Raw genomic sequence first — 14,475 nt, forward strand, 5'->3', positions numbered from 1 at the left:
GGCATGAATTTAGGGGGGATTGCTAGAGAGAAGGAGGGTACCAGGCAGAGGGGGGCAAAGGGGGGAAATTGGCTAACTGTATTAAGCTAGCTGTAATAGCTTAATCAATAAAATATATTTAAAAATGTACATGGGAGAAAAAAAATTGTGGTATCCTGCCTGGCTTAAAAATTGTGATGCAATTTTTAAAAGAGAATAAAAATGAGAAGGCTTAAAAGTGCTAGATTTTTATGTAACAGGAAGTCAATAATGTCTAAGATTAAGAAATCAAGACATGGCTTAAAAAAAGTGAGAAGGAGAAGTTTTTGTCTTTAAGGAGTAGGACTGGGAGTGAGGAGGGCTAAGTCAAGAGACTTTTTCATTATAATCCTTTCAGTGCTTCTTAAGATTTTTTAAAAAGTCTGTATCACTTTGCCTATATACTTTAATATGAAAAGACACAATTTATAACCCCTTACTCCTGCTGTGTGATTCCAAGTGAAACCATTCAAATTTGAAGGCGAGCACCACATACAAGTTGACATGTCTCCGGGGGTTAGCAATATTTGAACCAAGAACCCCATCCTCTGCCATTAGTGGCCATGACCCAGTGAAACCCTGAGAATTCAGTTTCTGGCAATGGTCCTGAATTTGTCCCACTAATCCAAGTCCCACAAAATCACGGGAGAAACCCCCCACATGTGAGATAGGTTGTATTCCATTTCTCCCAAGGTCTTCAGCTGCTTCTCACCCTAGCTGCCTTACTTAAGGTAACTGTCCTGGCTGGACACCTTTACCTGCCTGAAGTGCCTGAGCCACCAGGCTGAGAGGGTTTGTGTGGAGGTGTGTCTTCACTCATGCTGTGGGAGTTAGTGGAGTCCCTTCCACTTCACGTAAGCATGGGAGTCCCTGGCCTGTTTGAGTCTGGGGCCCCAAGCCTTGCAACAGGGGCCTCTTTTCAGTCCAGTGTGGGCTTCTCTGCTGGCTCACCTCCCTAATGAGAACCTGTGTGTTTATTTGCACAATAATGAACTCTCTGTACCTGTAAAGTTGATTTTCCTGCACACTGCTTCCCTCCAAAGCAACATATCTATATTCTAAATGGAAAGTCCCCTCCAAAGCAACATTTAAGTCACTGAATTTTATAGTTTTTCTGTTTTCTCACTTCACCCTCCGGATTCCTTACTGTGCTAGATAAAATCCAGAGTGAATTTCTAAGGAGACATCGATGGAGAGAAAGCCTTTATTTGGATTACAAACATGGGTGATGTAAGAAGGGGCACATGGGAACCATGTTAGAGTGGAAGAATCTTGGGGGAAGAAGAGAGAAAGGGCCCCCTGGGAATCAGGCCAAAAGAGCAGAGACGCTAGCTGTCACAGCCACATACACGTTCTGCGGCTGGCATGGGGACTGCGCAGTTCTCACGCCTCTGGGACTTCTCTTTCTTTGGTCCATAGTCTCACTGGTGGCCCCCTTTCCTGGTCTCACAGTCCTAAAGTGGTCTCTCCCCAGACTTGTTGGAGGAAGTTTTGTACCCAAATGTGCTTGGTAGCAACTACTTAGAAGCCACTATTTGTACTTTTTGCAGTTTTTAGTTATTTTGACACCCTTGGACCACCAGAAGTGGCCCCTCCTACTGCCAGAGGACCCTGATTTCTTTAATAAGGAAGGTCCTGGGCAATCAGTTCGAGAAGGGCCCAGATTCTCTTCCAGGTTGGTGTCTCTGCAGTAATGCTCGCCCCCGCCCCTCCCCCTTCCCAGAGTAGAAGGTGCTGCTGCAGCAGGGGATGTCACCTGAGTTTTCAGTCTGTGTTGAAAAAAAGGTGGGAGAGGACAACTCAACCCTCCGTCTCTCCCATGTACTGGTTCTTAAGCCCCTCCATAGCCACTTTAATTCCCAAACTGGAGGCACCACTGTGAACTCCCCATCTAGTGGCGTACCCTCCTCCTTTCCCAGCACCATGGTTCCTCCACCCCGTCCCCAGTTTTAAGACCAGACCATCCCTCGGCCTCACCTGTGACTTCAGGCGAAGGTGCACACTCCTCACACTCCCACTTCTTACTGTTGGATCTAAGAGAAGAGCAATCCCTATGGGTTCCGTGGGACCCGCATGTAGCACACAGAATGAGGCTCCACCTCCTGCAGGAAGACAAGGAAGGGTTGTGGGCACACACACATACAGCACTAACTACCACTCTTGGGATGTTCATTACAGGACAGGCCTTTGCTGAGGTTTCCCAGGCATTTTTCACTGTACGTTTTACCACGATGGACATGTAGCTGTTTGCTGATACAGGAAGCTGCAGTTAGGCACAGATTCTTGAAGGGTGGATTTGGAGAGGAACTGGCCCTCAGTGCCTCTCCACTGGGCACAAGGAGAAGCAGATCCTGCAGAGAGACCTGCTCACATGCATGTGAGTCCTAGGCTGCTCAAGAATGGGACTTAGCAATTGTGTTCATCCTGAGGTCTGCAGACAAAAATGGATTTTTGCTCTTAATAACTGTGCCAAGGTCTAACTCTGAGATGGCACTGATGAGAGGTCTTTCAAGCCAGAAGCCTTTCCCTACCCTTCATCCTCAAAGATGTCTCTGCCTTGTTTATACAAACAGATGGGGGCATCACAGTGCTGATAGCGCTGATACAAGTCTGAGAAAGCCCCTGGCTCCAGTTCCCAGGCAGCATCTCTGCAGTGAGAGAAGAAACAGTGAGTAAGGGACACATAAACTGGTGGGTGAAACCATTGTCCACCTGGGAGGAACTAGGAAGAACTCAAACTAGCCCAGCAAGAGAGTCCAACAGGCCGCCTGAATAACACCTATCTTCCAACCCTCACGTGCCACCCCCCTCCTTTTCTTTTGATACTTGGAAAGCTCTCCTTCCGCCCCTCCCCTCTTCACCATGTACTTACTTCCTCTGGAAATCTAGGCAACCACTCCCTGGCTCAATTCTTGCTTCAGAGTTTCCCCTACCTGTCTGGAATATGAATTCCCATTCTCAGCATTTCTTGAGGAAACTCTTCTCGATTGTTACAATGTGGACATTTGAAGAAATGCTTTGCTGATGTGTGGGCATATTTCTGTAAGAGAAACATGGAAAAACTTTCTGTTTACAAAAAGTCTTTGATCACCTCATTTCCACTTCACCTTCATCTCACAAAGAGGATGTTCCTAAGAAAGCTTGACTGGGGCTTCCAGGAAAAGGAGTTTGGGGGTGGTTAGGGTGAGGGCTGCAAATTCCAGTGCCAGACCAGAAACCAAAAGCTCAAGAGAGTTTCCAGAAATACCTTAGTTGTCACTTCTGGCCATGGGGCTTGGCAGTGCTGACCTAGTAAGACTCTGGTACCTGGATACATGTTTCCCTTTCCTTCCATCTGAGGAAGCAATGCTGATTGGGAGGCTACTTAACTTATTCTAGGATGAGCTCATTTGCTCTAGCTATGCTGAGGATTTTGCAGTCTAAATCTTATCTGTGAATGAGGTCCTACAGGTCAAGGGTGACCTGGGAATGAGCTGACTTTCATCTGAACCCCTGGGACCAGCCCCGAGTGCAGACCTCCAGTCAAGATTCCCTAAGCATTCCCAGGGTGCTGGAACTAGGGCAATCGTGGAAGGTCCCCACAGCCGAGGGAGCCCCACCTGTATGCACTTGCGGTGGTAGATAGTTTGGCTACAGCATGGACTCTGGATGTTTTCAACACTTGCTTGGGATAAGTCTTCACAACACAAGACGCAGCCTTCCTCCCCAACATTCTCCCACTGGATGTCCTGTGTTGGGCGATGTTTTTCACAAAATGATCTGTGACACAGTAAATAGACTTGGTTTTGATTTGTCATTAATGGAATTTTCCAGCTGCCTGGCCTAAGGAGGGAAATCAGCTGCCCAGGCTAGTGCCCAGCTAACCTCAGTGCTGTGGGGTGGGAGGAGGGGAGGAGGAGGAGGAGGGTGAAAAACAGCTTTCTCACAGCTGCTCTCCCACTCAGCAAAGCTCCTGGGACTATCTCTACAGCCTTTCTCATTCCTGAAAGCCCCACTACGTTCTGAGCAGCTGTCTAAGAACCTCAGCTGTTTGTAATTTCAGAAGGGGACAGGAAGCAAGAAGTAACCCTTGTGGAACTGCCAAGTCAAGACACTCTCATTAACTGAATGGAGGGACAGATTTACTGGTGAATCAAAACAGGCCGGTGGAAGCCGAACTCTGATTTGATTAATGGCTAATTAATAGCAAGTTTCAAAAGGGCAACCCGACTTTTCCCCTTCATCACCCACTTGTACTCTCCAAAAAATTGTGAAAGGCAACCCCTTTCTTGGCCACAAGGAAGGTGGAAGTTTCTGACGCAATGATCCTTCTGGCAGTTGATGGCAGCTCCCTTTTTCTTGCACACAAAGCAGATCTGCAAATGAGATCCCAGGCAGTGCTTAGGACCCGCAAAAAGACAAACAACATTCTGTGGCACATCATTCTCTGGACTGGAAATTTTGAGAAGCAACAGCCTTTCCCTTTCCTCAGTGGACCTGAAAGCTCTGCAGCTTCAGGCAAGACTGAATTCTTTTTTGTTTTCTCCGGATGTTACTCCCTCTCCTTACTTAGAATACTACGCCTTAAAGAAGCATGGAACTTAAGGAGCAGTTGGGAAATCCAGGAGTCCTCTGACTTCTAAATTAGCTACTAGGAAAAAGAACGGAAGCAGGGATGATCAGGGAGGTGTGAAAGGAGGTCTTGCCCAAGGCCCACATTCCAGGGGGATTCTAACCTTCCTAGAAGCCCGGGCTGCCTCCTTTTTGATATCTTCAGGCAGGAATCCATGGAAACCTCTGTTAGACTGTCCCCGCTGAGGCAGCTTGCTAGACAGAATCTGTGGGGAGGGGTGTGCACAGAACCAGGCTGTCAACATTGATGATCGGTGAAAAAGTGCAGTGGGTTGGAGAGGACAGGATAGAAATAGAGCCTGTTGGAATATATATGCATTAACAGGGTAATTTACTTAACAAAGGCTTACACAGTATCAACTATATGTGGATGCTCTAAGTCCTTTTCAAATATAAACTCATTTAACCCTCATAACAACCTTAAGATATAGGTACTATCATCATCTCCATTTTATAGGAGACATTATGTGACCTGCTCAAGCCTGCAGAAATGCAGAACCTCGGCTCTTAACTGCCTTTGTGCTTTACTGCGTCTCACTTACTGAGGGCTGCTTTTGAGTGCTGGGGAGACACTCCCCGTGTATGATCTCATTGTATGTTCACCATGACCTTGTGATACAGATGCTATTGTGATCCTCACCTCACAAAGGAGACCACTGAACTGCAGCATGGTAAGCATGGCTGGGTTCTCAAGGGCACAGTTGCAGGCCCCCAGAACCCACGCTCTTACCCCTTCTGCTGTACTGCCCCCCTGGCACAGAATAAATACTCTTCTCAGAGTGTGTTCTCTACAGGAAGGGAAACAAAGCTCTAAATTATTTTCACTGTAGACATTCTGCCTTCGAGTGAAAGGAGAGAAACTGAACTTTTTAAAAACACATTTTAGCTCTGACCACCCTAACACAGTAGGAAGAATGTCAGCACCTGAGCCCCGACTCCAGGAATCTTCCAAATATACTGGGGAGAGTGCTCAACTTCCTGCAGTAATGACACGTGATGTGAAAGGGGACTCGGGTTATTTTATTTTAACATGATAGAGAAGGTGACCCTACAAGGTTAGACAACTTGAGGGCACTTAAATGATAAACATATGTTCCCAACTAGGGTTAAAACTCTAAATTTATTTTAAAACTAATTATCTCAGGGCTTTAGGACTACATGAGCAATTTCTCTTTTATTTATATTTTTAAGTATTATTGTTTTCTACAGTGAGCATATATTATTTCTATAAACAGAAACATTAATAGTGAAAGACTAGAAATAATCTAAATGTCCTTTAAAAGGGATTTGTTTTAATACTTTTTGGCATACCCATACTATGGAATACTGATTAGCTCTTAAACAGAAAAAACCAGATCATATGAAATGGCCATTAAAAAAGCAAAATACAAATAAAAACACTGTGTACAGTGTTTATTTTTATGTTGAAAGTGTATATGCTTATACATGCATTGAAATTAACCAAGTACTGACACCAAAACCAGACAGGACTTAAAAGAGAAGAAAATTACAGACCAATTGTTCTTATGAGCATAGATGTAAAAATAAAACAAAATATTAACAATTGAGTCCAGCACCATATAAAAGGGATAAAACATCACGACTAAGCAGAGTTTATATCAGAAATGCAAAGTTAGTTTAACATTAAAGATTTCAATTGATATAACAAGTCACATTAACAAATTAAGGGAAAAAATGATCATCTCAATAGATACAGAAAAAATATTTGACAAAATTCAATATACATTCCTAATACCCTTCAGCAAACTAGATATAAAAGGGAACCTCTTCAATCTAATGAAAAGAACCCATGAAAAACCTACAGTTAGCATATTTTAATGGTGAAAAATTGGATACTGTCCTTTGATGTTGAATACAAGGACACTCATCACATAACTTCTGCTGAACACTAGACTGAAGGCCCTAGCTAGTACAGAAAGTTAACAAGAATAAAAAACATAAAGGTTGGAAAGGAAGTAGTAGAACTGTCTTTATTCACACAGAACATAGTTTTGTGTACATAGGGAACCCTAAAGCATTTACAAAAGAAAAATACCAAAAACTACTGAATTAGTATGTGAATTTAAACAAGACTGAAGGATATAAAATCAATTTACAAATATAAACTGCCTTTCTATATACCAACAACAAACTTGAAAACTTTAAAAATAGAATTTAAAATAGCATAAAAATCACAAAATATTTAGGAATATATTGAAAAGATGTGCAAGTGTTCACTAAAAACAAACAAACACACACACAAACATTGCTAAGATATATTTTAAAGGACCCACGTAAATGTTGAACTGTATCACATCCCTGGAGTGGGAGACTCAATATTGTTTGTTACTCTTCAGGGCATTCCACATCTCAACCTGCACCACAATCCCAAAAAGCTTTCTTTTTAAAAAAATTTTTAAAATTGATTATGCTGTTACAGTTGTTCTATTCCCCCCTTCATTCCCCTCCACCCTACCCCCCATCCCCACCATTACCCCCCTTTAGTTTATGACCATGTGTCTCAAGTCCTTTAGATTCTATATTTCCCATGCTATTCTTGCCCCCCTATCTATTTTCTATCTACTGTCTATGCTACTTATTTTCTGTACCTTCTCCCCCCATCTCCTCCTCCCACTCCCCTGTTGCTAACCCTCCTTGAGATCTTCATTTCTATGTTACCACTCCTGATCTAGCGTCCTTTTAGTTTGCTTTTGTTTTAGGTGTGGTTGTTAATAACTGTGAGTTTGTTGTCCTTTCACTGTTCATGTTTCTTTAACTTCTTTTTCTTAGATAAGTCCCTTTAACATTTCATATAATAAGGGCTTGGTGATGATGAACTCCTTGAATTTGATCTTATCTGAGAAGCACCTTATCTGTCCTTCCATTCTAAATGAAAGTTTTGCTGGATAGAGCAATCTTGGTTGTAGGTCTTTGGATTTCATGACTTGGAATACCTCTTTCCAGCCCCTTCTTGCCTGTAAGGTCTCTTTTGAGAAATCTGCTGACAGTCTGATGGGGACTCCTTTGTAGGTGACTGTCCCCTCAGCTCTTGCTGCTTCTAGGATTCTCTCCTTCATTTTAATTTTGGCTAATGTAATTATGATGTGCCTTGGTGTGTTCCTTCTTGGGTCCAACTTCTTTGGTACTCTCTGAGCTTCCTGGATTTCCTGGAAGTCTATTTCCCTTTGCCAGACTGGGGAAATTCTCCTTTATTATTTGTTCAAATAAGTTTTCCACTGGTGGCTGTGCCTTTCCCCCTTCTGGTACCCCTATAATTCGGATGTTGGAGCGTTTAAAGATGTCCTGGAGGTTTCTAAGACTCTCCTCATTTCTTTGAATTCTTGCTTCTTGACTCTTTTCTGTTTGGCCATTATTTGCTTTCTTCTGGTCCACACCATTGATTTGAGTCTCAGTTTCCTTTTCATCGCTATCGGTTTCCTGTGCAATTCCATTCATTTCAATTAGTTTCGCCTTCATATGTTTCTCTAATTTGTGGCTATAATCAACCAGTTCTGTGAGGGTCCTGATGACCAGTGTTTTAAACTGTGCGTCTGAGAGTTTTGCTATTTCTTCATCGCTTAGATCTATGGGCTCTGGGACTTTGAGAACTTGCGACATTTTTGGTCTGTTCTGGCCCTTTAAGTGTGAGAAGCGGTGCCTTGGACTCCCAGGTCGCTGCGTTGTGACGCTGTATGTGGGGGCGTGGTCAGAGCGGGGGAAATGGTAGCGCCGTCCACTGCCACTTGCCGCGGGGACGCCGGCCCGGTCCCACCGCCCACTCCCTCGTCTGTCCGCTCATGCACAAATAGGCGACCACAGTCAATACGCAGCACTGCTTCCCCGCTGTCTCCTCCGCAGTCGCTCACCTAGTGGCTTGCTCGGTTGCTCACTAGGCCCAACCCTGCGCCTGGATTCCGCGCATCTGGATTCCGCGCATCTGGATTCCGCGCATCTGGATTCCGCGCCTGAGTCCGCCTGACCGAGTCCTCCTGTGCAACCCCTCACCAGCTGCTGGTTTCGCCCCTTACCGGTCAGGCTGAAGAATTTGTTGTTAACGGACTTCTGAAAAGTTCAATTTTCCGTGTTCTGGCTGTGTTTTCTGTTGCTAATATTTAGTTGTCCCTAAACTTGGTTGTGTGAGAAGGCACGGCACATCCACCTATACCTCCATCTTGGCGGAAGTCCTCTTTTTTTTTAATTTAAAGAAAAATTAAAAGTTAACTATAAAATTCATATGGAAAAGGACCCAAGAGTCAAAGCAATCTTGGAAAATACCGCAAAACTTACAAAATCCTTAATTTCAAGACACTATAATGCCACAAAAATCAAGACAGTGTTGTACTGGTATAAGGAGCGATAGATCAATAACATAAAATAGGTCATTTAGATACACGGATATATGGATGGTCAATTAATTTTGAAAACGGCACCAAGATAATTCAATGCGTAGGTAAAGATTTCTTGGGAGACACACATAAAAAAACCCACTAATGATAAATGAAAAAATTGATAAACTGGACTTCAATATTAAAAACTTTTTTTGAAAGACATCATTAAAAAAATGAAAAGGCAACCCAACAGGGAGAAAATAGTCACAATATACATATCTGAAAAAAGATTTGTATCCAGAATATACATAAAGAACTCTTACAATTAATTCAATCAAAAGAACCCAGCTTTTAAAATGGACAAATCCACCCTGACTGGTGTGGGTTGGTGGGCTGGGTGTCACTCCATTGATCTGAAGGTTGTGGGTTTGATTCTTGGTCAGGGTACCTGCCTGGGTTGCAGGCCTGGTCCCTGGTTGGGGACCTGCAGGAGGCAACTGATTGATATTTACCTCGCACATCAATGTCTCTCTCCCTTTCTTTCTCCCTCCCTTCCCCCTCTCTAAAAATAAGTACGTGAAGTTAAAAAGACAAACAGACACTTCATAAAAGAAAATATGTAAATGGCCAATAGGCACATGAAAAGAAGCTCAGCATCTTAAGACATCAGAAAAACCCAATTTAAAACTACAGAGCAATACCAACACACACCTAATAGAATGGCTAAAATTAAAAAGACTGAAAATATGCCCTGGCTGGTGTGGTCAGTGGACTGAATGCCCACCTGTGAACCAAAGGGTCTCCAGTTCGATTCCCAATCAGGGCACATGCCTGGGCTGCCCGTCAGGTCCCCATCTGGGGGCATGAGAGAGGCAACGACACATTGCTGTTTGCCTCTCCCTTCCCCTCTCTCTAGAAATAAATAAAACCTTAAAACAAAACAAAAAAGACTGACAATATGAAGTTCTAGCAAAAATACTGTGCAACTGGGGCTTCATAAATTGCCAGTGGTATAACTGGTGTATAACTGGTAGAGTGCAAACTGGTATCACTTTGGAAAGTGATTTGGCAACTTCACAAAAAGTTAAACATATAGTTGGCATACAATCAGTAATTCTACTCCTAGGTATTTGCACAAGAAAAGTGAAAATGTGTTCACAAAAAGACTTGTACATGAATGTTCACAGCAGCTTTATTGATAATAATCCCCAAATGGAAACAATTCGAATATCCCTCAACAGGTGGCTAAGCAAATTGAAATATATGCATACCACAGAACACCTACTGGGGAATGAAAAGGTACAAGCTACTAATGCATTTAACAACCTGAATCAATCTAAAAAAATCTTCACTGCGTTGACTGAAAGAAGTGAGATGGAAACGAGTACAAACTATATGATCCTATTTATATGAGCATATGAATAGGCAAAAGTAATCTATAGATCAGTGATTATCTCTGAAGGGATTGACTGGAAGAGGGCAGGAGGGAACTATCTAGGGTAATGGGAGTATTTATTTTCATTCAGACAGTATTTACATGGAGATACACATTATATATAACATGAGTGCTTTCTGTAGTAAGTTTTATCTAATTAAAAAATTGGGAAAAAATCACTTAAAGGACTGTTGCTAGCATTTGCTTCTAGGAAGAGTGAGAAATATGAGACATACTGTTTTGGGAAGAGACTTTTAATTGTACATACTTTATACTGTTAGGGTTTTATACCTGGTATGTCTATTGCTATTTAAAAATTAGATTTTAAAAGAAAAAAGCTATTAAGGAAAACAAATGGTTATGGATCTGAGGCTGGATGCAAAAACAGAGAACAGACTGTAGAGCAAAAGCCAGGAGACATTCAAAGGGAGACTTGTACTCACAAGACAGAAATAGTGCATGCTGAGATTGTCTTTTTGAAGAAATTCCCCTAATTTTTCGGGATCCCCAGGTTCTTGAAGGCATAGCAGGCATACTGGAATAGAGAATGTTAAGAATTCACTTTGGGAATGTAACCACCTCTCTAAGTACCAGGAGTAGAGTATTGGAAACAGGTCATTTTGACAAGGAGGAAGGTTGGGTTGAAGTGTTATTTGGTATCAGTTTTAGGTCTTTATATAATTTTGGCCACATTTGAAGGACTTGGTTACAACTACTCACTTCACATTTTTTTGTCTTAAGTGGACTTAATTAACTTGTTTCTTGAACTTTGGACGTGACATTAAAAAACTATAGACCCTGAGTTCTTCAGAATTTTAGAGAATCTGGGAAGTAGAACTGGCAGTGAGAGGAGCACCTTTGCTGCCCTACGCAGGTGGTCTTCACTGTGGTTGGGAGGCAGAAGCTGAATAAAACCTCCAATCTTTCTTACCAGGCCCTGAAGATGGCTTCCTCTGGGTCACCCCTCTCATCTTGGCAGATTTTCTATATGAGAAGGAAGAAGGATCCTGTCAACATCCTTTGTAACATTTCCCTCAAAATGCCATCCATGGGTCTGATGAAGTACCAGAATACTTAAAGGTTAAGATATCAGTTTTTCTATTTTACATTTTTTGAAAATACAAAGCATACCTACTGAATTGTCTGAATTATGTAAGACAGTAACCATCTTTCTGTTCCTGGTGCCTGTGTTGACTAAATGAATGCAGGAGCAAACATCCTTTTACTATTTCTCCTGTCATCTACTCTGAATCTCAGGTGCTATCACATTCACAAAGCATAATAAAATGATATTAAGAATTTCATATTGCTAGAAATTATTCTTGGCTCTTTACATGTTTAGCTCAGTGAATCTACAGAATGTTTTAAAAAGTGGGTGCTATTATTATGCATGATAATAATAATAATTTCTAGATGAGGAAACAGAAGCATAAAGAAATGAAGTAACCTTTCCCAGGTCACTTGTTAGCAAGTGTTACACCCAGGATATGAACCTAGGAAGTAGGGTTCAAGAGCCAGTGCTTTGCTACCACAGAAAAGTCCTGGGAGGGCAGGTTACTGGGCAGCTTCCAGACTATCAGTGGTGTGTGCTTACACATTACCCAACCCTAGCCCCCAACACCATGCAAAGGAGGAAAAAAGTACAGCATATACCACAGGCCATTGAATAATTTATCCCAAACTTCCTTATGTCACCTACTCTACCTCAATCTTTGACATTCCTTCTTCTTTTCTTTTATAGTCTTCATTCGCTGCAACCTCTCTCCCCTATCTTAAATTCTTCTATATTATTATGAGGATGATACAGGTTCTTCTAGCTATAAAAATAAACAGGGCTTGGTCAACAATTTTATGCTACAGTTGGTTATCACATTCCACAGGGTCAAAGCAATAGGGCACTTCACCTCCCAACCTATATGACAGAATATAAGGGACCCACTCAGTGTTAATGCTAGTAATAGCCAATAATTATTAAATTGTGCCAATAATTGTTCTAGAAATTTTTTAAAAAATTTATTTATTTCTAGAAACGGAGGATGGGAAGGAGAAAAAGATGGAAAGAAACAGCAATGTGTTCTCAATCAGTTCCCTCTCACACCCCTCCCCTAACCTGGAACCTGGCCCACAGCCCAGGCATGTGCCCTGCCAGGAATCAAACTGGCAACCTTTTACTTTGTGAGAAGATGCCACGCTGGTGAGGGATGTGGCAGACATTTTACATGTGTTAACTCACAAAACTCACACAACAGGTGCCATTATTATCCCCATTTTCCAGATGAGGAGACTGAAGCACAGAGGTCACAGAGAGGCACTTGCCTATGGTCAGAGGTACTCCCCTCACACAGCAGTATAACTTGGAATGACTGCTTGAACTGGTAAATGTTTTTTTTTTTCTTTGTGCCTGCTAAATCCATGAGGTGGCACGCAGGAAAAAAAGGCTCCTTTTGTCCCCAAGTACGGGTACCTTAATTTTGCCCAGTAAAAGCTAGATTAGCTAGTTCTTTCCCAGGAGGAGCTTGTGGGATTTCATCTGTCTAAAGCGTTAACTCCCTCTAGTGACAGACAAGAGATAACACTGACAAAACTACCCTTTGGCTCCTGCCACTTTTCACCAGGCTCAGGTGGCCATTGAGATTTGGCCTATTCTCAACCTTTGTCTAGCTCTGAGCCAAGAGTAAAATGCCTAACTGTGGAGAAGACACCTGCCACTACTCCCCCCACCAATGTCGGCCGACTGCAAATTGAGTTTTCATTGGCCAGGGGGAATCCCTGAAAGCAAAGGGGGGCAAATTAAGTAAAATCCACTCCTATGAAGGAAGACCTGTTTAGTCAGGGGAGAAGAGGACCGTATTTCCTAGGAGAACTGAGTGAATGAAGTCACTCCAGGGATACACACTCCAGCACCCATGTCCTCACTGTACAGCTGGGGAGCCCTGAACAACTTCAAGTGCCTGTAGAATACAACCAGTAAGGCAACTACTAAGGCTACACCCCCTTTCTCTCTTTGGGTTTGCTCCAGTCCTCTTCTAACCCGTGAATTGCACCTGCAGAAGCAGTGACATTGGATGACTTCTTACTCAACAAAAGCACTTGGACAGGCTGGAAGAGGAGAGAAGAGGGTAACATTAGGGGATCCACTTGAGGTGACTACTGAACGGTTCCGAGTTGTGGGGAGGGACCCCGATTGTCTAGCAATAGACACAAAACCTTGAAACTTCAGTTCTTTGCATCGCTGGACCAAGACGTTCCTGGAATGGGTTCTGGGCACACTGGTAGTTATGGGAAGACGCAACAATCCTCAAAGTACGGAAGGAGGGTCGATGCGAGGGAGCGCTTACACAAGCGGCTCAGTCCGAGATTTCCTATCCGCGTGATGCTCCTTTGAAACGATTACCAAGTTGTTTCGCGGGACAAAGGCTGGGTAAGAGCTTGTTGAGAAAATTAAAAATAAATAAGCGTGTTCGGCGCCGCCGCCACAAGAATAAACAATGATTGGTTTGGAAAATACGTGTTGGTGTGGCCACAACCGTCCCCAGGAGGTAACAGCCAGCCAAAGGGCTCAAGGAGCATCCCGCGGAAGCCAGACCAGGATCATGTCGCGCCTGCGGGGAGGCTGGTGCGGGGCCGGGCAAGAGGTCGCCTCCGCCGCTGACTCCTCAAGGTACCACACGGGCCGCAGGTCCCGGCCGGGGCCGCCAGCTCAGTTGTGGCCGAGGGCGCCTCTGTCCCGGAGCTTTATTCGTTGTGTATACCTCACGGGCGGCCGCCCCGCGCGGTGACTGCGCCGGCGAAGGGGGCGAGCGCGCAAACGGGGCCCGGGTCATGCGGACTACGACCCAGGGAGATTGCGGCCCCGAGGACTACGGCTACACGGACCGTTGCCTGAGCAGAACCGCTAACGGCCGAACGCTAACGACCGAGCACCAGCCCCTCCGTATACTTTTTCCCCTTCCCTCGCGCCAGACTTGCTCGCCCCGCCCTTCCTCTGGCCACGCCCCCTACCTCGCTTTGGGACCAGCTCACCAGCTGGTGGAGTCAACGCGCGGAAGAGGAACTCAGAGGCGGGGCGAAGACCGTCGCTCT

The 14,475-nt window shown here is 43.8% G+C and overlaps 1 protein-coding gene across 1 annotated transcript; it reads right to left on the reverse strand.

Moving 5' to 3' along the window:
• Positions 1–1,226: 1,226 nt before the first annotated feature.
• PHF7 (PHD finger protein 7) lies at positions 1,227–14,452 on the reverse strand. Its single transcript, XM_053668962.1, is given in 11 exon segments — positions 1,227–1,720; positions 1,722–1,787; positions 2,003–2,120; positions 2,550–2,666; positions 2,952–3,058; positions 3,618–3,777; positions 4,249–4,373; positions 4,734–4,835; positions 10,836–10,927; positions 11,324–11,376; positions 12,097–14,452. Coding segments are annotated over 11 exon segments (1,155 nt in total). The 5' UTR covers positions 12,141–14,452; the 3' UTR covers positions 1,227–1,549.
• Between the last annotated feature and the right edge of the window lie 23 nt (positions 14,453–14,475).

The sequence above is a fragment of the Artibeus jamaicensis genome, unplaced genomic scaffold, assembly GCF_021234435.1.
Source record: "Artibeus jamaicensis isolate MK-2021 breed Jamaican fruit bat unplaced genomic scaffold, CSHL_Jam_final contig_519, whole genome shotgun sequence".
Classification (NCBI taxonomy): Eukaryota; Metazoa; Chordata; class Mammalia; order Chiroptera; family Phyllostomidae; genus Artibeus; species Artibeus jamaicensis.